The sequence below is a fragment of the Manis pentadactyla genome, chromosome 3 (assembly GCF_030020395.1).
Source record: "Manis pentadactyla isolate mManPen7 chromosome 3, mManPen7.hap1, whole genome shotgun sequence".
NCBI classification, from domain to species: Eukaryota; Metazoa; Chordata; class Mammalia; order Pholidota; family Manidae; genus Manis; species Manis pentadactyla.
Window position 1 is genome coordinate 216,853,122 of NC_080021.1, and position 26,022 is coordinate 216,879,143.

General features: G+C 45.7%; 1 protein-coding gene across 7 annotated transcripts in view; it reads left to right on the forward strand.

The window, feature by feature from the left end:
- PRRC2B (proline rich coiled-coil 2B) overlaps positions 1 to 26,022 on the forward strand; it is a 92,340-nt gene that overhangs the window by 22,285 nt on the left and 44,033 nt on the right. For all 7 annotated transcript variants that reach the window (XM_036913522.2, XM_036913526.2, XM_036913528.2 and 4 more), the window contains exons 2-9: positions 5,520 to 5,689; positions 6,500 to 6,677; positions 9,492 to 9,594; positions 15,204 to 15,276; positions 20,411 to 20,554; positions 22,413 to 22,654; positions 23,113 to 23,234; positions 23,673 to 23,815. In XM_036913522.2, coding sequence (XP_036769417.2) covers positions 5,575 to 5,689; positions 6,500 to 6,677; positions 9,492 to 9,594; positions 15,204 to 15,276; positions 20,411 to 20,554; positions 22,413 to 22,654; positions 23,113 to 23,234; positions 23,673 to 23,815 — 1,120 coding nt within the window. In that variant the 5' untranslated portion in view covers positions 5,520 to 5,574. The remainder of the gene's footprint in view (positions 1 to 5,519; positions 5,690 to 6,499; positions 6,678 to 9,491; positions 9,595 to 15,203; positions 15,277 to 20,410; positions 20,555 to 22,412; positions 22,655 to 23,112; positions 23,235 to 23,672; positions 23,816 to 26,022) is intronic.

Consider the following 26,022-nt stretch of genomic DNA (forward strand, 5'->3'; position numbering starts at 1 on the left):
CTACTGTCTGGAGAGGCAGGACTTGGATATTAAGGTGCCTTTGGCAAATCTTCCTGGCTGTTTTTGTTCAAGCAAAGCCAGGGCCTCCCAGAGCATTTCTTTAGATTAACTTGCCAAAATATGCAGACCTGGATCGTTCTTGAATGTCTTTTTCTACAATTTCCCAAAGCTATTTTCAAGTGGCTTTTTAGGCCCTTTTTTCCCTCTGCCTAATAGCAATCATTTCTTTTAGGCCTACTGTTTTCAAAATGTTCCTTGGCCCCATGGCAGTGTCTGGGGTGACTGCTATGGAAAAGGGGGTTACAATGAGTGAGGGGTGGGGCGCAGCAGGACCCCTTCCAGGCAGGGCACCCTTGGCCTGTATCTGTTTTATATGTAATACCGATACATTTTATTTGGAGGAAAAAACCAGCAATGAATTCTGTTGCCTACAAAAAGGAGAGAAAGCAGTTGAAACCTGTGGCCGCAGGCCAAGCTTGGTGGGAGCCGGTCTGCAAAGACCTGGTGCTCTCAGCCAGTTCTTGTCCCACAGATCTAAGCGTGAGTCAGGAGTGAGTGAACACGCCTCAGACCTGCCGAGAAGCATGTTCTCTTGTCTACTGGCTTCATGATTCACACCCAGATGTTTACCTGGACGTCTTTCTGCCATATGATGAGGCTAGTCAAGCTTGGGTGTGTATGTTGATGGATAGAAACTGAGCAGATAATTGGAGGCTGGTTAAAACTTTACTAACAGAGTTCCTGGCTTGATGTTTGTGAAAACCAACAGGCAAGCAGAAGTAGCTAGAAGGGTGTGGGGCTGGGCTAGGCCCCAAATGGGGTGCTGCTTCACTGGACATGCAAACAGCTGGGGAAACCCAAATAGTTATATTTGTATTTTGGATTTGTGTCCAAATGAAGTTTGGCTCAGTGAAAGAACCCTTGTAATGTGCCAAGGCCAGTGTCTGTAATCTTACTTTGTAAGGGCCCAACAGTAAATAGTTTGTGTTTGTGGCCCATTTGTGGGCTCTGTTTCATATTCGTCTTCAGGCTAACTGTGATATAACGACCCCCCCACTCTAAGAGAAAGTCAGGGCTGGAAGAACCTCCATCTGTGCAGTCTCACCGTGGAGCAATAAAATGAACAAGTGTCAGGCCCCTTCCCCAAAAGTGCTGTTTCCATGGCAACGGTGACTCAGTTGCACTGCCTTTTAGCATCTCAGGTTTATATAGAATGTAGACTCCAGCTCCAGATGTGTGGTAGGAGGTGTCTGCCTTGGCAATAAATCATTTGTAATTCCATGGCTGTGGGTTATTAACACCGATGTATTTGTATTTAGAACCAGTGGGTGCTTAAGTTATCTTGCTGTGGCCCTTCAATTCTGTAGATGGGAAAACTGAGGTCTAGAGGGGCCAGTAGTGCCCAAAAGGTGCAAAACTTGCTTACAAAGTGGGAGGAAGGGACCAAAAAAATTGGATATACAGGTTTAGTGCAGACATTAGTCCAGCGCCTTCCCTCTTCTGGTTTCACTGAGGAGCTCTGGTCACGAGGACTGGAAAGCATTTCTACCTGAACATAGTAGGTGCTCAACTAGTATTTGCTGAATGGTTGAGTTTACTGGGAGGACATACTTCTAGACCAACTAACATCTCCTAGACACAGTTCTCAATTCCCAGAAGAGTGGCTCTGGTTTGCTGAGGGATTTATTTTTTTTGAGGGATGCCAGGAATGGGGGTGTGGTCAGGCTTCCGGTCTCTTGCTTTCTGGTGGTGGGGTGGGGACTGGTTTGTTCTCAGAAGCCTGTGTCACCAGGAAGACCTACTGAGCACTATCTCTGTCCACTGTAACCTCTGCCCATGGGCCTGGGCAGTGCAGAATCAAAGATCTGTTTATATCAGTGAACTGCCAGTAGAAGATTGGGTAACAGATTTTAAGAAGACTTTTTGGAAGTATCTATAAAAAAAGCCTTATCTGGTCAAGTTTCAGAGTTAAAAGACTTTTGATTTTTAAAAATCAAGCTAATCAAGGTTTTATGTGGAAAAATGATCCAGAAAGGCTGGTAAATAATTTTTCTTTGTCTTGCCTTTCTTAGTTTGGTTTTTTAATTTAGTAAAGAACTAGTTATCTGAATTTAAATTAATGATGCTAAATCTGTAGTTCTCCAAGGTGTGTGGCTGGGAAGGAGGCTGGTTTTATTCAGAAGTGTTTGTAGGTTCAGCTGTTGAAAGCTGTGGTCAGGGACAGCAGAGATGTAGCACGATTTAGCATTTCTCATCATTGTGCTGAAATGAAAGATTCTGAAACGGGCTTGCTGTTAATGAGCTCAGTGACCATGGGTGGTCCCATTGTTTCTGTAGGCTGGATGTGGGACAGGACTTATGTATGGGCAAGATTCTTCTCTGCTTTATTCCAGGCCCAGCTCAGTGCTGGGCACATAGTAGTACCTAATGAAACTGTGTTGAATAAATCTAGTTTTCTGTTCTGGCTCTAACAGATTACTATAAATCTAGTGGCTTAAAACCACACAAATGTATCCTCTTAGGTTCCAGAGGTCAGCAGTCTGAAATGGGTCTCACTGGGATAAAATCAAATTGTTTTTAGGGCTGGTTCCTTCTGAAGGCTCCAGGGAAGAAAGTTCTCTTGTCTTTTCCAGCTTCTAGAGGCCACCGCTTTCCTTGGCCCAGGGCCCCTCCTCCACCCTCCACCCTCCACCCTCCACCCTCCACCCTCCAACCTTGAAGGACACCACTCCGAAGGACACCACTCCAACCTCTGCTCCCACGGTGCTCTTCTGATGTTGATCCTCCTGCTCCTATAAGGACCCTTGTGATTACATTGAGCCCACCTGGATAACCCAGGATAATCTCCCACCTCAAGATCCTTAACTTAATCATATCTATAAGCTCTCTTTTGCCATGTAGGTAACATTCACAGGTTCTGGGAATTAGGATATCAGTATCTTTGTTGTTCAGCATACCACCTGAGTTTATAAAACAGGACAGTCCCTAGGTATCCCCATCACAGCTCATGGAATAGTTTCCTGCTGGTGAATAGAAGACACATGTTTTGCCTGGGCCCCTCGCCCCTTGTTGGCCCCTACTCGGACTGTGCTGGAGCTCTAGGGTCTCTGGGGTGCCCTCGCAGGCTGCCCATCTGTGTTCGAGCTGGAGACCTGTGAAAGTGCTTGTTCAAGGCTTTTCCTTTTAGATCCAGAGTCAGCATACTTTTTGTACATGCAGTATCTGTTGTATATTTTTTGTTTTTTAAACAAATATGGGAAGTATAAAAAAAATTAAATCATTCTCGAGGACCTCATGAAAAACAGGCCATTGGCTGGGGCCCTGACCATTGTTTGCCTGTCCCTGTGTTTTAGACTGTGAACTCTGTGAGGCATGGTCTATGTGGTGCCGTCACCGTGGTGGCAATCTCAAGGGCTTTTGTTAACAGTGTCGCATGCTGGCCTGCGGGTGTGCGTGCGTGTGTGGGGGCGGGGGCAGGTGATTCTGTGTCCCTGTCCAAGTGATCTTTTCTGTTGGTTTGATTGGAAACAAGTGTCTAAAAGTTACATCTCATGTAATTTTTATGGAGGATTTCAAGTTGGTTTACATTGAAGGCCTAGTCATTCTGATGCAAATAAGACCCAGCCCCTTGTAGTGAAGGGGCTTTATGGGCCGGCCTGAGGGGAAGGATAAGCACTTTCAGGGAAGACTTGTGGGGGTGGGTGGAAACACTGGAGCCAGCTTCAGGGAGGGAGATGGAACGATAAGGGGCTTGCCTCAGAACCCCTGCGGCACCAGAATCGGAGCTCAGACACTTTTTTCTGCTGACTTCCATCCTTGGTCATTGCTGCTGTTTGCTTCTGGCACAGGAGGCAGAGACGGGGTGGTGGTAGGGGGGCTGCTAGCATCGAGTGGCTCTGATGGTAAACATGGGTGCGGGAGCACCTGAACCTTTCTGCTGCTTGTTTCTTCATCCATCCCGCCTGCAGTTAGCTTCCCACCTGCTTGGCCACTAAATGCAAGCCTTTCCCCTTGACTCTAGTGAGTGAGCTGGTGTCTGGATGAGGGAGGGAGTTGAGTATCCAGCCAGGGGGGCTGAAAGCATGTGGGGAGGAGAGGAGCATTTCTCTGAAGAAGGGGTGACCCCCACAGATGGGTGATCCCAACTCAGAACACTCACCCCTTAGCATCTTCGTGCATCTTTATGATTGTTTCCTGATATCCTTATCTAAATTGTGTCCTTATCTGTTCGGTCACCTGAGCAGGGCCTGGCAGATCATGGGTATCAGATTTCACTCATTTTCAAGCTTTGTGAAGCTAATGGAAGGCGGACGTGTCAGTTTCATGTGAGAACAAACTCAGTGGGCTTGGGCTTGGATGAGGCCCCGCCTGGTCTGCCTGGAGGTGTGTGATGTCAGTGTCTTTACTCTCACTTTTTTTGGCCCCATTTGTAATGGATCTTTGCTCGCTGTGCTTTATATTTATAATAAAGTCGTGGATCATAATATGTAGAATTTTATCTTAATGTCATCTTTGGGGCTGCAAAATGCTTTCCCACCACTCTGGATAGTGCGTTTTATCAGTGGATACTTTTGGAGTTACCTCGTTTTTGTCATTAAAGACGTTAGTACTGTGCCTAGACTGATGCTTTCTTTTCTGTACGTTAATTCCAGTGGGAAGTATTAACCACTTACACAGGTCTTTATTATTCACGATAAGTCTAGAACCTACAGCTGAGGTTGAGTGTGAACTGAAAGGCATTGGGGCTCTCGGTCCTCTGCCTGGCACGTGGCACTGAGCGTTGGTGGTCACTCACTACAAATCTGCATGAATGAGCAAAGTGCTAGTAGACTCATAGAAGCCTCTGGAAGATGGGAAAGTGGCAGAGGCAAGCAGTTTCCTTCTTGGTTGTTTCTTCAAGGTTTTCTGTAAGTGGAGGGGCGGGTGTAGCTGGTAAGGCCCCAGGAGCACGTGCTTTCTCTCTTCCACATCTGCACCTCAGCCTGCTCTTGTTGCCTAAGCAGATGTTCTGCTCTCTTGATGCTGGTTCTCGATTTTGAAGGGTGCATGCACCCAGCTGTTATGGATGATTGCTGACTTTGACTGTTTTCCTTTGATTTGGTTTTGCTCATTCTTGAAATGAACAGCCTTCCTTAAGTGGGTTGTGCACCTCCCTTATTCTGCCTGCCTTATTTTTGATGTCACCTGGGTGTTCTTCAAGTGATGAGCATTTATTTTTGAATCTTGAAGAGTTGTTCTTGATTTGGAGAGAGGACTCAGTGTGGAAGTTTACATTTCTCTGTCTTTGGTAAGCAGTAGACTCCAGTCCGTACAGACGGAGAGAGTCTGTCTTAACGTGGTGGGATGGGGGAGGGGGCGGCAGGGGTGTCTATGATACGGTCTTTAAACATGAATAAAACTGCCTGTGCCTGGTAGGGACAGAGTCCAAAGCTTTCTGAGATCCGCACGGCTCCCTAAGGGTTCAGTCCACTGGGTCAGAGGCTCTGGCGGATTAACGCTCTCTTTCTTCCATTTCAAAGGCAGATCAGCAGCGGCGCCGAGCAAAATTCCCTTACTAGATGACATTTCATCGCAATGTCCGATCGTTTGGGGCAAATAACCAAGGGCAAGGATGGGAAAAGCAAGTATCCGACTCTCAGCCTGTTTGATAAGCATAAAGGAAAATCAGTAGACACAGTCAGATCCTCAGGTAAGACATGGGTAGAGGCCAGGGCCCTGTGCATCCCTGTAAGAGAAGAACTCCAAGCCAGGGGCCGTGAAAGCATGAGTCCCCCTTCTGGTCAGATGGCTGTGGTCCCCATGCCTAATGTGCATAATGCCCAGTAGTTCTGGGGAAGCAGTCATTCTGTGCTGCTATTTGCTGTCTGATTTCAGAGCTTGGGTTGTCCTGACTCCCTATAGGGAGATCGTTTCCTCTCTGTCTTCTCTCATTGAAGCTGTAGATGCTTGCAGCTGATGGGAATGGGTAGAATGGAACTTACTTTGCATTTTTTTAACCCTTTTAGGCTTCATGGTTCTGATGTTCTGAACCCTGGTGGGAGAGTTCACGTTGATACTGTTCACACCCCGTGAAGCTATTATGGATGTGGGGGCCCTGCTGGGGCGTGGCTTAGTCTGGCAGCCGCTATGCTTCAGCCCTACAGTAATGAGGCCAGAGCAGTCTTGACTTGCAGAGGGTGGTTGCCCTGTGGGATGGAGGTTTCTGGGCCTGTCACCCATGTCATAAACTCCCTGGGACTTCTCCTGCCCACTAGTATAATGGAGCCTCTGCCCAGATTTCAGCATCTCCTGTGTCTTTGAAGGCCTCAGTGAAGAGCTTGTAAAGTGGTGGAAGTGACTCCCAAACACTCCAGTCTGTTTCCAGGCAGCCTGCCTCTTGTTTCCCCATTTGTTGCCTTTGCCCTGATCACTTAGAGTTTAAAAGAGCAGCCTGAGAATCCGGCCTCATTCCTTCTGTAACTTTCCTGTGCGATGCTTTTCTGTCCCGCCTCTCCTGCAGTTATTCCTAGACATGGCTTACAGAGTCTTGGGAAAGTTGCCACAGCCCGGCGTATGCCACCACCCGCAAACCTGCCAAGCTTGAAGTCTGAAAACAAAGGAAACGACCCCAACATCGTTATAGTACCCAAGGACGGAACGGGATGGGCAAACAAGCAGGATCAGCAAGACCCAAAGAGGTAAGAGCAGAGGGGCAGGTGGTGGGCTGGGAGGCGGGTGCCACAGCTGGCCCAGCATCCTGCTCCTTTTGCCCACAGTGCTGGAGATTGGGGCGGGGGCGAGGGGGAATGCCAGAGGAAGCGCCTTTCACCCTGACTCCTGCTGCTTAGTTGTTTCTTGCTCCCTGCCTTCATTTTTCCTGGCTTTTGGATTCACTGCAGTAGCATTTCTTGGGCTGCCTTGTCCCCAGTGACCGGTGTCCCCTGTGCCTTATTAGGAAAGGCCTCATCACCCTAGAGGGGCTTATGCAATGAGTCAGAGCCAGTTCCTGTAGAAAACAGTATGCGCAGCGCCGGGGTTGAACACTTCATTCTGGTGGCAGTGCCTGTGTGCTGGGCTCCAGCTGGAGAAGGAGGCAGTCTCTCCAACTTCCCATGCAGACTGCTGCAGCTGCTCCAAACACACCAGTGACGGAGGAGGCCCAGGCTGCTTGTTACTCTGGGTCAGTGTGCAGCCTCCCTGAAGGCTCTCCCTGCTGCCAACACAGCACTTGGGAAGCCTTAGGAGGCCTGGGGGCTGGCACAGAAATCATCGTTAGAGAAACAGTGACTCTTATAGCTGCTGTTGTGTGGGGAGGCCCAGGTGGTCCTAGCTGTGCTCAGGGCACACAACCTGGGCCATTCCCTCCAACGCCTGGGCCTTCGTTCATCTCCCTCCACGGCAAGTCTTCTCTGGCTGGGTTGCAGCCCGTGATACGGTGTCTGGGAAAGAGGATTTGGGGTTTGTGCTGAGAGGGACAGGCCTTGCTGAGGCTGGCAGGCAGGGGGATGAAAACAGCAGCCCAGCTGCGTCCCACATCTCTCATGGTCTGGCTGCTGGTGCTCAGGATCCAGGAAGTCAGTGACCCAGAACACAGCCTGCTGACCAGTGTCCCTTTCCCTTACCAGAAATGGCCATGTTAGATTTTGTCAAACTTCCTCATAGTTACTTCAGGCAGGATGCAGAGAGTGAGCAAGTAATTCACTCAGATGATCATTAAGTAGTAAAAACCAAAACTAATAGCTTGACATTTAAAGCTTTTCTGTGTAGGGATCATACTCGTTCGTGATATAGTGTGACTTAGAATGGGATGTGTGTATAGTTTCCAGCCAGGCCTTTTATTAGCTTTATGGCACTTGGGGAGGCACCTGACTTCGGAGCTTCATTGCCCTCCTGTGAAGCAGGAGTAACACCTGGCTCCAGGGGTGGCTGTGAGGAGTGGTAACACCAGCCAGGCACTTAGCACAGAGCCTGGCACAGAGGGAGAATGCAGCAGGTGTCAGCTGTTACTGTCATTCTACTCAGAAGGTGGACCCTACAAACTCTAATGAAACAGATAGTGTACATTTCCATGCAAGCATTGAAATGCTTCTGCTCCCTAGAGAGGAGCAAGGCATTGCTCCCTCCTCTTGTCCATCTTACCCTTTGTCAGTATGGAAAGGATCAGGCGGCTTTAATGAGGCTGTTTGTGTGGCACGTGTGCCAGGGAAGAGGTAGGGAGTGTTGCAGAAGGCAGCAGACCCCAGGCACTGGCTATCTGCTGTGTCCTTCTGGGCTACGTCCTCTCTCCAGGTATCAGGGAGATGGCAGAGTGGGGGCCACAGTTGCTGGGACTCAGTGCCGAGGTTTGGAGAACACAAAAGTGACACTGCCTGGAAGCTTCTGTTGTCGGTAGAAGGTGACATGAGGCTCAGCCCTCATTTTGCAGTAATCACGCACGGCGAGTGACTTGGTGTATGTGAGCCTTGCATGAGTATGTGTGTGTGTAGGATTTGGCTTTGACTGACAGATGAGCCGCCTGCACTGGGTGGATTCTGGCCAAGTGGGTTGCTGTCCCCCTCAAATATCGTCAAGTGGAAAGTTGAGTAGAAGTGACTGGAAGGCTGCTGGGTCAGCAGAAGTCTTCCTGCCGAACCCTTTCTTGTTGCTCTCTTAGAGAGTTACTTGTGGAGTGTAAAGTGACTGACAGCCTATGTTGAAGGGCAGTTTTAAGCTTTTAAACTTCAAAACATCCTTTGATCCAGCAATTGCATTTCTAAGAACTTATACTACTGAATTACACAAAAATGTGCAAAGAAGTATATACAAAAATGCCCATTACAGTTTTATTGGTAGTAGAAAAAAAATTGGGAGATTGGCAAATTGTGGTCCATTTAGCTGTACAGTGTCATTAAAAGATAGCAGTAGATCCATACATGTTGCCATGAAAAGATGTTATATAGATTAAGTAAAAGATAAGTTACTGAATTACATGTATGGTGTTATCATACTTGTGTTAAAAAAGTACTGTATTAACAGATAGAGAAAAATATGCTTGGAGTTTCTCTGAGGATGAGACTGTGACAATTCTGTGTTATGTATATTTACAAAGTTATTTTTACTATGAGCATATATTTCTTTCATAAGCAGGAGAAGGTTAAAACAAAATCTGCTTATGTTTCAAAGCAGTCAGTCTGCTGTGAGCCTCCTGGTCAGGAGTAGGGTGCTCAGTGCTCCTTCTCTGCACTGACTCAGTTTCCCCACTGGCAAATCCTCCCATCACTTTGTTTACAGTGAGTTCTCAGCTTCTGTAAATGGTCTGTGTGCGAAGGCAGAGAACATTCCTGTCCTAAGTGAAGTCAGTGAACAGACGTCAGCTTCTCGTCAGCTTGGCCAGCATTAGCGCCTGTGGGAGAAGGCTGTTTGTTGACCAGAGGAAGGTCTTGCTCCCAGTGAGCAGCTGAGTTGTGGTGGCACTTGGAAATGCATAGGGATCTGACAGCCTGGCCTGTGCCCTGTGTCCTGCCTTTGTCTAGTTCCAGTGTGACGGCCTCTCAGCCGCTGGAGTCGCTGCCGCAGCCGGGTTTGCAGAAATCTGTCTCCAGTTTACAGAAACCGACACAGTCAATCAGTCAGGAGGTAAGTGCTGGGGACCCTGTCCTGATTGAGCCCCTAATGCCCCTGTTGGGGACTGGTAGGAGTGGTCACCGAGAAAAGTAGCTTTTCCTGACCTGCTTATTCCAGAGGCAGAACAGATGAATGGCTTTGAAGAATTAGCATGGGAAATTGTCATGGTCCCTGATGAGGTAATTTAATACACAGCTTTTGGAGAAAGATACCAGATATGGAACAGAATATAGACACTTAGCTTGGTTTCTGTTGACTTACCTCAGGCCAGTTACAGGCTAGGTCAGGGCTCCCTCAAATGTGCTCTTGGAAATGAATGCCATAAGAACACAAGTGTCTCCAAAGGAGAAATACAGATGCCAACGGGCACATGAAAAGATGCTCCACATCACCAATCCCCAGGGAAATGCAGATTAAAACCATGATGAGATATCACCTCACACCAGTTAGGATGGCTACCATCCAGAAGACAAGAAACAACAAATGCTATGCTGGTGAGGATGCGGAGAAAGGGGAACCCTCCTACACTGCTGGTGGGAATGTAAATTAGTTAACTGTTGTGGAAAACAGTATGGAGCTTCCTTAAAAAAGTAAAAATAGAAATACCATTTGACCCAGGAATTCCACTCCTAGGAATTTACCCAAAGAAAACAAGATCCCTGATTCAAAAAGGTATATGACCCCTGTATTTATCGCAGCACTATTTACAATAGTTAAGATATGGAAGCAACCTAAGTGTCCATTAGTAGATGAATGGATAAAGAAGATGTGGTACATATACACAATGGAATATTATTCAGCCATAAGAAGAAGACAAATCCTACCATTTGCAACAACATGGATGGAACTTAAGGGTATTATATATTAGAATCAGTGAAATAAGCCAGGTGGAGAAAGCAAATACCGTATGTTTTCACTCATTTGTGGAGTATAACAACAAAGCAAAACTGAAGGAATAAAACAGCAACAGACTCCAAGAAGGGACTAGTGGTTATGAAAGGGAAAGAGTAGGGCGGGGCGGTTTGGGAGGGAGGGAGAAGGGGATTAAGGGGCACTATAATTCACAATCACGATATATGTAGGTCATGGGGAAGGCAGTACAGCACGGATAAGACAAGTAATGACTCTGTAGCATCTTACTACACTGATGAACATGATTGCAATGGGGTGGTGGGGGGACTTGATAATACGGGTGGATGTTGAAGTCACAAGGTTGTTGATGTGAAACCTTCATAAGATTGTATATCAATGATACCTTAATTAAAGATAAATAAATAACATAATAAGTGGTAGGCCATAGAAAGGTTCATTGGTCATGTAAGTTTGAAAAACAAAATAAGCAGGCCCCTTTACTGTTGTACATCCTTGCAGTGTCTTTAATATACTAATGTGTACTATGGCTTCTTAAGAAGAGGACATAAGGAACACAGCATTCCGCAAATTTATTTGTCCTAGGAAACCTTTGTAGACTGAATGTCTCTAGAAATGAGTGTCTCTCAGAACACACTTTGGGAAATTCTGAGCTATTGTTGCTTTGTTGATGCATTTGAAATGTTTTCTATACAGAAAACCATGATTTAACCAAACAAGAGCTCATAATACACTCAGTGTGTCAGAGTCTGTGGGTTTCAGAGATCAGCAGGAGAATACACCCAGCTAGTTGCCAGAATTGTCGATAAAATGTCTGTGATTCTTTTAGGAGACCAGAAGAGCTAGATGTAGGTACCTAACATTTACTAGCTCTCTTGAAAACAACTTGAACTTTCATAGTTTAGTTTTACCTAGCTACATGGGAATAGAAATTCTGATGCCAACTCCCATCTGCAAGAAGTTTATGGCTTTGCCAGAGGACACACCCTCCCCAACACTGAGCCATGCTTTTATTTTTTTATTTTTTTATTACTTCATTCAATCATTTATTTATATCAATGTGGATTTGTTTTATTTTTATTTTATTTTGTTTTTTTGTAGATAATTATTTTTTATTGAAGGGTAGTTGACACACAGTATTACATTACATTAGTTTCAGGTGTACAACACAGTGATTCAACATTTATATACATGATAATTCTAGGTACCAGCTATCACCATACCAAGTTGTTACCATATTTTGACTATATTCCTTATGCTATCCATTACATCCTGGTTACTTATTTATCTTACAATTGGAAGTGTGTACTTTTTAATTTTTTTTTGTTGTTGTTGTTGTGAGGGCATCTCTCATATTTATTGATCAAATGGTTGTTAACAACAATAAAATTCTGTATAGGGGAGTCAATGCTCAATGCACAATCATTAATCCACCCCAAGCCTAATTTTCGTCAGTCTCCAATCTTCTGAAGCATAACGAACAAGTTCTTACATGGGGAACAAATTCTTACATATTGAATAAGTTACATGGTGAGCAGTACAAGGGCAGTCATCACAGAAACTTTTGGTTTTGCTCATGCATTATGAACTATAAACAGTCAGTTCAAATATGAATACTCATTTGATTTTTATACTTGATTTATATGTGGATACCACATTTCTCTCTTTATTATTATTATTTTTAATAAAATGCTGAAGTGGTAAGTAGATACAAGATAAAGGTAGAAAACATAGTTTAGTGTTGTAAGAGAGCAAATGTAGATGATCAGGTGTGTGCCTGTTGACTATGTGTTAATCCAAGCTAGACAGGGGCAATAAAACATCCACGTATGCAGAAGATTTCTCTCAGAACAGGGGGGGTGAGGTTCTAAGCCTCACCTCTGTTGATCCCCAATTTCTCACCTGATGGCCCCCCTGCGACTGTGCCTGTCTTAGGTTGTTCCTCCCTTGAGGAATCTTGCCCGTCTCTGGCTAACCAGTCATCTTCCGGGGCCATACAGGGAAATGTGAAGTTGGTAAGTGAGAGAGAAGCCTTACTGTTTGAAAAGGTTAGCTTTTTACTTCTTTGCATATTTATGTCCTGTGGCTTCTATGCCCAGCATTTGTCTTGAGGTATCTTTACCACTTGGAAGAATTATGATACTCGGTAAATTTGATATGAGGCACGAATTCTATTTAAGGGTTGTAATTAGGAAGGAAGAAGAAAAGCTATAGAAGTAGCAGGTGGAAGAAAACATGGGAAGATTGATTATTTCTTTGACATATCTTCTTGTAGAGTAACTTCAGCATGTATAGGTTTTAAACTACTAATTAAATTGCGTACACACATTAACATAATAGGAGTATAATTACATAACCAAAGCATATCTGTAATTACCATCCATCTCCAGTGAAACCAAGAAAACCAGTTAGGCACCTTAGGCATTTGTGAAAACTTATCTATGATATGGTGGATATTGTCCAACTGAACTTGAACAGTCTGAGAGAAATCAGACAAATTAAAACAATCCATTCCTGGGGACTGTTCACATCCCATATGTTCTTTTAACAGTAAATAGTCTGTAGTTGTAAGATTTTGGAGCGCTACAATTTGCACTTCTAATTCTTGGTTGAGTTCCAACAATAGAGATCCAGTCAAATTTGTTGTTTTACTGTATGCACAGGCCAGCTTAGATATCTCCTTCCTCATTCCCATGGCAAGTCCAGGAACTGGTGGGATGAGTGCATCTACAGCTGTAGCAGTGTGTGGATCTTTGTTGGGGTTTTTTAATGATCATCTTCTGGCATGAGTCTTCCAGAGAGTGCTGATGTTGGAAGTTCTTTTTCATATCGTATCTTAGTTCATTTTCGGGGTAGCCCAGTTAGGCTTTGATCCTCTGTATAAACACAAACAGACCCTTTGCCTACACTTTTATATGCCCTTTATACCCTTGTGTAGAACTCATTGGAGGTCTCCACACAGGAACTACCTTTTTTTTTTTTTTGGTGTCATTAATCTACACTTACATGACGAATATTATGTTTACTAGTGAGCCATGCTTTTAAAATGAAAGAAAAAGAAAAAAGAAGTCCTCATTCATGCAAAAGTCCTTATTCATTGGCCTAAATCCATTGGGGACTGTTGACCAATCACAGTACATGGAGTTGAGTTCGTGTCTGTCCCAGAACGTGACACTCCGTGAGATTCCCCAGCCCTGGTTTTACAGCCTTGGTGGCATATCAGACCTGCCTTTGGAGATAATTAAAAAATATATGTGCCTGTGCTGCACCCCTGGAGTCTGGGTTGGGGCCTGGGTACTGTCCTGGGCATCTGCTGAAAGAAATGGCTGAGGGGATCGTGTGTGGTCTGGTCAGAAAGCTATGTCCTGGAGCCAGCTCATGGGTCACTTCACCCAGGGCTCAGCTCTTCCCAGCTGTGACCTGATTTGCTCTCCTGTGTGGAGGTGGAAAGAAGAGATTTGCAATGCTTTCCAACTTGTAAAATCTTTCCTAAGAGGTATTAGACACTTCCACTCTTGGGCTGGGCTCTGCTAGCAACGTTAGCAGTGCCCTGCGAGCCCTTGCCTTGTGCTGGGTGTGCAGGCTCACTTTTCTCCAAGGGACTGTCCAGCCCCAGCTGCACTGCCTCTGTCATGTTACTGGTACCTCCCTCCTGGGGTCTGCTGGGGAGACTGGTGGGCATTCCATGCCACCTATATCAAGCACTCAGGGCCACTCCTGAAAAATAAATGGGTTGTTACACTTGGTCGGCTCTGCATTGAAGGCAAGACAGTTGTCTGCCCCAACTGTGTGAGGTGGTGGTGACAAGGGGTGGACTGGGAAGGAGGGGGTGGATGGGCAAGGGTAATTTTTTAATCTGGGATCTAACCCAGTAAGTGATGAAGTGTGTTGCTGTAGCAGCTTTGTTTTGTGTATCTTATCTTCAGTTGGAAGGTGAAGTCTGCTAAGTTAAATGTTGTTGGCAAAGGCGGGTCAGCCCAGTGAGTGGTTGGGGACTAGAGACATGCAGAGTGGGGAGAAGTCCTGGTCCTGTCCCTCCAGCTGGGACTAGTCACTCCTTTCAAGCCTCAGTTGGATACTACTGGAACCTTCCCAGAGTGTGGGAGGATGTGGTGAGGCAGGCTGTGCTTGGCATGCTCCTAGCCCATAGGTGAGCATTTAGCCCATAGGTAGTACTGAGTTCCAGCCAGGCAGGTGCAGGTTAGTGGAGGAGGAAGGCCACTCGCCTGGGGAGCTGTGCCTGTGGAATGACAGTAGTTATGGCCTATGCAGTGAAGGATCAGGCACGCTGGATTTCCTGTGTTCACATTCTTCTGTTGGCAGTGGCACGCAGTTTTGAGACACATGCTAGAGTTGGGGTTTGGTCTTTTTCTGTAGAGTGAGACATAGTAGCTCTGTGTGGGCAGGAGAGGCACCCTGACAGAATGTTCTGGAGAGCAGCATGAAGGCAGACATGGGGTTTGAGTCCTGGCTTTGCTGTATAACCAGTGTATGACTCTGAGCTGGTCACTTACAACCTGTCCTGCTCACCTGTAACGTGGGCCTGGTGGTTCCGACACCCAGGTTGCCGCACCAGGTGGGTGCTGCCTGGGAAGCTCGTGTGGTTGTATGGTGCTCGCAAATGGTTGTGGATATGTGTGGATAGGATTTGAGCCTCAGGTGAGGGTTGGGGGCACCTATTCTAACTCACCCAGTGAATGGACAGCAGACCTGTTGAGCTGGTTCTGTTCTAATTTTCTTTCTTCTTTCAGAACACAAATTCAGTGCCAGGTGGACCAAAGTCATGGGCACAGCTGAATGGAAAGCCAGTAGTACACGAAGGTGGTAAGTGTGCATGTGGTGTTGGGGTGGGTGGGAGAGGTGGGTGTCTGTTCTGGGCTATTTTGGTTGGGTCCTTGCCAGTCCTTGGCCTGAAGCTTTGTGGGATCCCTTACCTGGGTGAGTTGCTGCTCTGAGCACCCAGCCTTTGCACCAATGCTGGAAGCACCTATTTTGCAGGGCGTGTCAGCTCTTTGATTTCACTGGATATTATTGCTGAAGAGATTCCTCCAGAGGTGTACGGAGCAGACCTGGGCGGCTCACCCTGCTGTGCTTTAATTCAGTTGCACTGCCAATGGAATGAATACCTGCTCAGCAGTGTTGGAAACATACATCTCCCTCCTGGGGCCACGAGGAGGAGGTGCTGCATGTTGTGGCATTAGCTTCAGGCCTGCTTTATAAATAAGCACGCCCTGGGGACTGAGCTGCTTGCCATTGGACAGTAACACCAGCATATGCAGAGGGTTGTGTGGTGTTTGTTACCATTAGTGTCGTGTCTACTGAGAAGCACTTAAAGAAGGTGGTCTGCTGAGCTGCAGCTATGGAGAGGGAAGGTGGGGACATGAGCAGAAGGAAAAAGTGCAGAATTTTAAACGAATGCTGAACAACAAATTCAAATGGCTCCCCAAACAGGCCTAGAACAGAGAGGTCAAGCAGTTTGGGTGAGGCCTTGAGGGGCAGTGGGGCCTGTGGCACACTGGAGGATGTAGATCCTGAGCAGAGGGGTCATCAGACCTTCCTCTGGCCACTGGAGCCCTCTGAGAATTTGGGCTTAGGGTCAACAGGTATTTTTGAAAGAAGCCAAAAATCTGGGATTTTTCTACATGAACTTTCTTGATTTTTCATTGGTAGCATGAATATCTCTAGCACACTGTGCAAACGAGTGACACCCCCAGGTGAAAGGAGAGTGATGGTGGTATGAACAGTTACCACAATTGCCCTTTCTCTTGGAAAGCAGTGCTGGCTGCCCCCTGTCCTGGAGTCTCCCACTGCCTTCTGTGTGTTACTGCCAGCCAAGTCTCCGGCAGACCTCACCTTTGGTAGCTTATATTAGAAAAACAGCTAGTGGCCCCCTTTCCCATTTAGCCCTCCTCTCCATGCCCAGAGGCTGACCCCCGTCTGGGCTGGAGTCGCTGGAGGGCCCTTCCTCTGCTGCCAGAGGGGAAGGACCCGTCATCTGGTGTGCCGAGCGGGTTTTCGGAGCTCAGCCTCTCTCGAGGAGCTCACAGTGGGGGGAGCTCAGCTCCAGCCTGGGCGTCAGTGGTCTGAAAGGGGGCTGCAGGGACTCTGGTTTGCCGTGGAAATGGAGGGAGCAAGTTAAGCAGGGTGGGGAGGGAGAGGTGGCGACATGTATGTACTAAGTTGGGTCTAAAGAGGCTTAGTAGGGAGCCTTCACTAGACTTAACAGCAGTTCTTTGCTTTCTATAGCCTTTATTTTTGAAAGGTTAGAATTTTTTTTAAAGTAAGTTCAGTGTATTCATTTTTATTTAAAAAGAAGTGCACAGCTCTTCAACAGCTGTTGTTGGCAAAACTGGACAGCTACATGTAAGGAAATGAAACTGGATTATTGTCTAACCCTGTACACAAAAAAGTAAACTCGAAATGGATCAAAGACCTGAATGTAAGTCATGAAACCATAAAACTCTTAGAAGACAACATAGGCAAAAATCTCTTGAATATAAACATGAGCAACTTTTTCCTGAACTCATCTCTTTGGGCAAGGGAAACAAAATAAAAAGTGAACAAATGGGACTACATCATCCTAAAAAGCTTCTGTACAGCAAAGGACACCATCAGCAGAACAAAAAGGCATCTTATAGTATGGGAATATATTTGTAAACAACATATCCAACAAGGGGTTAACATTCAAAATATATAAAGAACTCACATGCCTCAACACCCAAAAAGTAAATAACCCAATTAAAAAAATGGGTGGAGGATATGAACAGACGCTTCTCCAAAGAAGAAATTCAGATGGCCAACAGGCACATGAAAAGATGCTCCACGTTGCTAATTATCAGGGAAATGCAAATTAAAACCACAATGAGATATCACCTCACACCAGTTAGGATGGCCAATGTAGAAAAGACTAGGAACAACAAATGCTGGCGAGGATGCAGAGAAAGGGGGACCCTCCTACACTGCTGGTGGGAAAGTAAAATAGTTCAACCATGGTGGAAAGCAGTATGGAGGTTCCTCAAAAAACTAAAAATAGAAATACCGTTTGACCCAGGAATTCCACTCCTATGAATGTACCTTAAGAATGCAGGATCCCAGTTTCAAAAAGATATGCACCCTATGTTAATCGCAGCACTATTTACAATAGCCAAGAAATGGAAGCAACCTAAGTGTCCATCAGCAGATGAATGGATAAAGAAGATATGGTACATATACACAATGGAATATTATTCAGCCATAAGAAGAAAACAAATCCTACCATTTGCAACAACATGGATGGAGCTAGAGGGTATTAACCTCAGTGAAATATGCCAGGCGGAGAAAGACAAGTACCAAATGATTTCACTCATCTGTGGAGCATGAGAACAAAGCAAAAAATGAGGGAACAAAACAGCAGCAGAAGCACAGAACCCAAGAATGGACTAATAGTTACCAAAGGGAAAGGGACTGGGGAGGAGGGTGGGAAGGGAGGGAGAAGGGAAATAAGGGGCATTATGATTAGTACACATAATGTGGGGTGTGGGGGCACGGGGAAGGCAGGTAGTGACTATAGCATCTTACTATGCTGATGGACAGTGACTGTAATGGGGTATGTGGGGGGGAATTGATAATGCGGGAAATCTAGTAACCACAATGTTGCTCATGTGATTGTTTATTAATGATACCAAAAAAAAAAAAAAAAAGATAAAAAAAACCCACTAGGGTAAGTTGGGACAGCCCCTGTGGAGGGCAGCTTGGTGCTGCCTGTCAGATTGCTAACACATCAACCCTTTGACCCAGGAGTTCCACTTGGAGGAAATCATCCTATAAGTGATACTTGCTGGTGTGTGAGATGACACACGTGCAAGATTTTCCTGACAACAGATGAATAAAAGATTGGAAACAATCACTTGAAATGTCTGTCAAATTATGGTACTTTAATGAGATACTATTTGGCTATCGGGGAAAAAAAGTAGTTTTCTATTGATCCAGCATGATCTCTGCAATATATTCTGAAATGGGAAAAAAGTTGAGAATAGTAGGTAATGTTAGCATTCATGCAAAAAATCCGGAAAAATACACTTCCGCAAAGTGTTGTATATACATTTAAAACCCTCTGGAGGGTTTTGAAAGCCTGGGAAGGAGGGAATGATACAGAAAGTACCCAGTTTTGAGGTTAGTAGTTAGCAAATGGGGCACATGGGTGGGAGAAGGCTTCAGCTTACTCCTTTTCATGGCTTTTTACTTTTGAAACTTGTGATTGCATTACTATAAAAAAAATTTGATTAGAGTATTTCTGAAGCAGTGAAATACTCTGTAGACATATGACAGCTTTTCTGGAGGAAAGCAGAAGCCTGTAGCCCAAGAGGAGGGCATCAGCCCCTGGTTCCCCTTCCTGAGCTGGGATCCCCAGCTTGTGATGCTGTCAGAGCTGTGGGGACTTGGGGGTGTTGCCCACAAATGTTGTCATGATCCTGGGACGCAGACTGACTGTCCTGCACTGATGGGCTGTCCACACAGAGGTGTCATTCTGTCCACCCCGCCTGGATCAGGCTCAGGACGCCTTTGGGGTGGTTCAGGTGGAGGCCTGGGGCCCACCGCTCATGGGCTCAGGTGCAGCACCCCCCCCCGTGGCTCCCCCTGGGACTTGAGAGAAGCCCTGCTTTTCCTGCCTCAGAGTCTCACAGCAGAGGCTGATGGTGCCGGGATTGGTGGGGGAGTGTTGTAGAGCATGAAGGTTTGATTTGAGTTCTTCCCTTTATCCTTTTCATCTGTGGGTGGTAAGTTTAATTCATGCTTAGAATAGTACCTCATGACTCTTAGGGCAGAAAAAAACTACTGGACTTTTTTTTTAAACTTCATATAATCGACCATATTACAAAAGCATGACTTTCATATTTCATTCTTGCCGGTGACCTTTTAATATAATGAAGTGGCCATATGAGTCAAAGTCCTCCTTCACAGAGCAGTAGAGCTCCTTTGTGACACTTGGAGATGTCTTTCAGGTTAATTATTGGTGAGTAATGTGTCCAGTTGTCACCCTGGCAGGTTTATTTGACCCTGGACCTTTTTACTAAGTGGGAGGGTGAACGAACGGGTGCCTTGTGCATTGACACTAATCCCAGCTGCATCTTCCTGGCACAGTCTGCCTTTGCTAACAAGTCTGCAAGTCGGTGCTAAGATCAAACACCTTGGGGCAAGTTTGGCTTTATTATCTAGGGCGCAGGGCGAAGCGCAGCTGGACACTGTGCTTTGTGACATCACTGTTACGAAGCATATACGGTGCTGGACACATGCTGGGTGTTCCAGATTAGTGGACCCAATCCCACTCTGGACCTTAAAATGCATCATTTATTATTATCTATTCATCTGAAAGGTGGTTGCAGGTTCCTAGGGCTAAGGACTATGCGCAACAGAACCAAAATTTAGAAAAGTTGTCTTCTCTAAAGGGGTTTATGGTGTTGGGGAGTGATGGGAAGAGCAAAGAAAGATCATCCCTGGGTTACAGGAGGCTGGTGGGCTTCAGACTCTATAGAAAATGGCGAATTGGCCTGGACAGACATGAGGAGGTCCTCATGAGGGTAAATCGGGTGGAGGCCTTTGGGGCAGCTGGGGGTACCTTCTGTTGTTGGTGTTACTTCCACACAAAAGTAGTCAACTTCTTTGGGCCGATTCACCAAAGACTATGTTTCCGTCCCCCAAGGCCACCAAAAGGAGTTTCCTGAAGGGACTTCCTGCCCTCTTCCAGGAGCAGGGAAGGATCTGGGCTGGAGCAGCTGTGATGTCTTCCCCTATGCCCTTTGCAACCAGCCCTGGCAGGTCAGCTGTCAGGGGCCTGGTGACCCCCAGGGCACCCTGCTAGTGCCCTGCAGTATAAATGAGCCCCCGTCAGGCCATGTGGCTTTCAGTGCACACAGTTGCTAAAGCAGAGAACTGTTGATGCCATCCCACTTGCCCATAAGTCTTTCTGGTTTCTTGACAGGTTTAAGGGGCTCAAGCCGACTATTATCCTTCTCTCCCGAGGAATTTCCGACGCTGAAAGCAGCTGGAGGGCAGGACAAGGCTGGCAAAGAAAAGGGCGTCTTAGATCTGTCGTATGGGCCAGGACCAAGCCTCCGCCCTCAGAGTAAGTGGTCTGCAGCCCCTGTCTGGGCACACATGGGAATAACAGAATTCTCCTCATCTTTTCCACCCTCTTGGAAGTCTGCCTGTTTGCAAAGAACCAGAGCTCCTGGGGTTATAGGCCTTCAACCTGACCTCTGCATCTGTTGGACTTAATTCTCTAGCTGGTCTGGAGGTCGCTTCTCCTTGTGCTTTGGGTTGGGCCAGGCCTGTCTGCCTTGTCCCAGCTGTCATCAGATGTTGGTTCTGCTTTGCTGATGTGGTCATGGCAAGGATGGATGGACCAAGGGCCAGTTAACGTGGTGGTCCCTGATGTAGGATCTTGTTTTCTAAACCAGTGGTTCTCAAACCTGGCCAAATTCTGGCTGAATTCTGTCTGAACCACTTGGGGAGTTTGTTAAAAAGCCTGATTTTCAGTTCTCCCCTCTCCCCAGCCACATTAGAATCTCTCCTTTTTAACATGTCCCCGTGGGGATTGTTACACAGTGCCCAGGATGAGTCTGCAGTCCCCTCATCCAGGGTCCGGCCACACTGTCAGCAGTGCTGTGTAGTGGTACTTGCTGGTAACGTTTTCTTCTTAGTGGCCCTGGGTGGCTAGAAACTAAGGTAATGTTCAGGAGTGGGATTTCCCATCTTTCAAATCGGATTCTGAAATGGCTCTTATTCTTTTTTTCTTCATGTGGCTCGTGGGAGCTTGATCAGATCATGAAATGTGAGGGACTTTTGTCTGCTTGTCTTGATTAACCAAGGTATCCTGCAGTCAGAACTGATATCCTGTAGGTGAAACAGTCACTATGCAACTCCTAAGTAAAACACTGCCTTTCCAGGGGCCTATGCTGGGTTATTTTGTCTGATCCAAATGTGTAATCAAATTTCTTAGGCCAAGAACTGCAACTTTCTGGAAATAATTAAGATGAGCTGCTTTGTAGAACTATGAAAGTTTAGAACTAGAAGAGGCTTCTGGGATCATATGAGAAGCAGCAGCAGATGGCTGGAGGGGTGGCCCCAGGGGTGGGCCCAGACCACACGAGGGGTTGAAGAGCTGGGGGTGGGCCCTGATGCTGTGGCTATCTGGGGTCTCTTTCTCTTAGAGGTCAAGTACTCAAGGGCCTTTGATTTTTCAAGTCCTCACCAAAAGTTGAGTGAGAAAAGAGGAGTCTTTTTGGCTCATCTGATTTCTTGTTGGCCTATAATTCTACCAGACCTTGCTACATTTGACAGTGGAAAGCATCATCTTAAAATAATAAATAGGTTGGCAGGTTTCAGTCTGTGACCTGCCAGAGGACCCTAGGGCCAGTGCAGGAGCAGGTGGGGGTGAAGGCCTTGGGGCTGAGGGAGGGGGTGGGAGGACTGCTCTGCCTTATCTGATGAATGGGAAATCTCTGATCAGAGGTGCCGCCATTAAACAGGCTAGAAATGTGGCAGGAGGTTACTCTGGTTTTAACATGACGTCCAGGGCTGAGCACGGTGCTGATCCTGAGGGGGCTTGTGCGTCTTTGTGAAGAAGTGACTTAAGGCTCTTTTCGTGCGGGGCTGGTTTGGTTTCTTTGGGGTGCTGGCTCTGTGGGTGTATGTGGGTGTTGTGGCTCATGCCCGTTTCCTTTCACACCTGCCCTCTCTCTGCATGGACCTTATTTTGTTACTCTTGCAATCAGAGTTCCTCAGCAAGCTCATACTTGCTGGCCAAGTGCCCGCCCCAACCTTCCCTGACAGACTGACCAGTTTCCTCTACCCTTTACACTTGGGGTTTTTGTTTTTTATTTTTCGGTCAATGAGGGGGGTCCCTTGACCTTCAGAACCTCATACAATCCCTCCTCCCCGCTCCTCTTTCCTCTCCCCTTTTGCCCCCTTTCGATTTCCAGATGTGACAAGCTGGAGGGAGGGCGGTGGGCGAAACATAATTTCTGCCACGTCTCTGAGCGCCTCCCCAACTGAGCTGGGCAGCAGGAACTCGAGTGCAGGAGACGGAGCCCCCTCCTCGGCATGTACCAGCGATTCTAAGGACCCCTCTCTCCGCCCGGCTCAGCCTGTCCGCAAAGGGGCTTCACAGTTCATGGGAAATGTATACCACCCACCTACATACCATGACATGCTTCCTGCTTTTGTAAGTCTTCAGAGTGTGCATTTTTTCCCCCATTAAGTTGGATTGTTTGTGTCCAGCTGAACCTACTTTAAGTGGTTGAATGTCCACCTTGGGTTTTCCCTCCCAATTTCTTTGTCCTAATAGCCTGTTTTGGAGGTTTCCATTACTTTTGCATTTTCCCTTACCCTTTTCAAATCTTAAGGGCCTCTGGCTTCTTTCCTGGTGATGTGGATATTATTTTAGCGTTGGTTCTTTAGAAAAAGGAGAGGCAGATATTTCCCAAGACACAAGACCCCAGGTTTACTTACAGCAGGAAAGAAATGGGGGAGATGGTGGTAGGGTTAGTTGGGAAACCCCAAGACTTTCCTGTTTCTTTTTCCCATTTTCCATTTCCAAAACAAATTTTAATGCAAGTGGAACTTACCACTTAGAATTTGGGCCATTACCAGACAATCTTGTTCATTAATGTTATGTTTCAGATGTGTTCGCCACAGTCATCAGAGAACCAGGGTGCAGTGGAGCGAGGATCCTTTCCCCTACCCCAGCTCCGTCTTGAGCCCCGAGTTCCTTTTAGACAGTTCCAGATGAATGACCAAGATGGGTAAGCAGATTGCATTTTAGTCACATATGTAGAGATTACCCCTGGTGGTGATACTGGACAACGGGCTGGCATGGGAGTGCTGTGTCTTTTGGAAACCACAGTAAACCTAAAACCAATTCAGAGCCCCAGGGTGTGTGGGATGGCTGGGATCTGGGACTGGAAGGGAGTTTGGGTTATGATTCCAGGTTCCTGATAGTTGAAGTTTTGGCAGCTGCTACTTTAGGCATGAATGAGCATATAAAACTTCAGGATGAGGCAGAACTTCTCTCTGGGATTTATTTGTTCATTATATATTTCTTTTAAAAGGAGTTGATTAGATATTAAATGCAAACATGAACCTTTGTAATGTAGGACTTATTCCTGGAAATGCATTCGGCTCTGCTTCCATCTGTGTACTTGACACAACTTCAGCATCTTTGCTCTTGTCTCTCACCCCAGAAAAGAAAACAGGCTGGGAACGACTCGCCCGATCCGTCCGCTAAGGCAGCTGGTGGAGCGGGCACCCCGGCCCACCATCATCAATGCGGAAAACCTGAAGGGCCTCGATGACCTGGACACCGACGCTGATGATGGCTGGGCAGGTGGGTTGGGGTGTCCCTGGTGGGCTGTAAGCTTTCGGTTTAGAAGGGCAGGACTGAAGCCCATCTCTGCTTGCCAGGGCAAGCCGGAATGAAGACAGGGGCAGGGGGCAGCTTCAGTGTCTCTAGACCCTCATGGGCAGCCAGACCCAGTGGTTGTTTCCTGACCAAGCTGGAGGATCTTCATTTGGTCTTTGGAGACATTGTTAACTTTTTTAAAAAGAGTGTTTCTAATGGGAAAAGCAAAACAAGATAATGTGGTGAATCCCCAGCTACCCATCACCCAGCTTCAGCAAATATCAACTGGGTTCTGCCATTCCTGTTTATCTTCACCCACCCTGTCCCCCAGCCCGTTTTCTTTTAAAATTCTTGATGTTTTCAAGTAAATTTTAAGTACTTTAAAAGACTTATTAATTGTACAGTTTTTATAAGAGGATACCCCGCGTAACACATCCCCTGCCAAGATGCAGAATGTAGCCCTCACCAGTCAATCCCTTCCCTCTCATAATGAATCTTCTGAGCCGAGTTTTGCTGGTTAACCTGGGTAATGTTTTTAAGATTATCTATGCTGTATATAGCAGTAGTTGCTTTTAATTACTGAGATAGATTTCATTGTAGCAATATAATTTGTTTATCCATTCAGATGTTCCATTATGAATAATGCTTTCATTTCTCTGGAGTAAATGTCTAGGGAGTAAATTGGTGGGTCGCAGGCTAGGTGTGTGATGAGGTTCACCACCCAGACCACCCAAATCTTTCTCCACAGTGGTCATGCCATTTCAGTCCCAGCAGCAACGCATGAGAATTTGGTTCTTCATCCTCACAGCACTTCCGTGTTACTAATATTTCTAGTTTTAGTTGTTTTGGTGGTTATGTAGTGGTATCTTTTAATTGTGCTTTTAATTTTCATTTTGCTGATGAGTATTGATGAAGAACACATTTTTACCTACTGTTCCATGTGCTTTTTCCATTTCTTTTTGAGTGGTATACAAGTCATGAATACAAGTCCTTTGCAGTTTACATTTCACAAATATTGTTTTCCTATTGCTCCCCTGGACCATTTTTTAGCGCTGTATTTTGATGAGCAGAAGCACTTAATTTTGATGAAGTTTATTTGTAAATTTTTTTTTAATTGTTACTATTTTGTGTCCTGTCTAAAAGTCATTGTCTGCCCATGCTAAAGATATCCTTTTATTCTTATAGCTTTAACTCTTACTTTTGGGTGTGTAACCCATATTGAATTAATTGTATGTGTGATGTGAGATAGAAGAGTTGATATTTGCTTTAATCCACAAGGAAGTCCAGTTGTTCTGCACCACCTGTTGATAAGACTTTCCTCTCCTTATTGAACTGCTTTGGCACCTTTGTCAAAAATCAATAGATCATATAAGCGTGGGTCTGTTTCTGGACCCTGTTTGTTCCATTATCTGTTTACTCATCCTATGCTAATACCATACTCTAGCTTTATAGTAAGTTTTAAATTCAGATAGTAAAAGTTTTCCAACTTTGTTCTTTTTCAAGATATTTGACTATTCTATGTTCTTTCCATTCCCATATAAATTTATAGAGTCAGCCTGTCAGTATTTATAAAAAGCTGGCAGCATTTTGGTTAGGATTGTGTTGGATTTATTTCTGGATAAAAGGTGACTTGGTTTTGAGTCTTCATCCAGGAACTTGGCGAATCTCTGTTAGGTTTTTCATTTATCTCAGCCATGTTTTATAGCTTTCAGTGTAGAAGTCTTAAACATTTTCTGTTAAGCTTATTCCTAACTATTTTATATTTTTTGATGCTATTATAAGTGGCATTGGCTTTTTTAAAAAATCATTTTTTGTTTGATTTTATTAATGGAGAAATACAGTTGATTTTTGTGTGTTGACCTTCTACCGGACACTTTGGTGAAAGTGCTCTTCAGTTTTACTTGTTTTTGTTGGATTCTTAGGACTTTCTATATAAACCATCATGCTGCTTATAGTTACAACAATTCTGTCTTCTTTTTCAGATTATATTATGCCTTTTATTTTGTTATCTTGCCTTATTGCAGAGTGGTACTTCCAGTGCAATGTTGTATTCAAGTTCTTTATTTCTCATCTTTGGGGGAAAGTGTTTAGTGTTTCACCAGTAAATATGTTAGCTCTGGGGCTTTGGTGATGTCCTTTCTCAGATTGAGGAGGTTCCCTTCTATGTTTATCATGAGTAAGTATCAAATGTA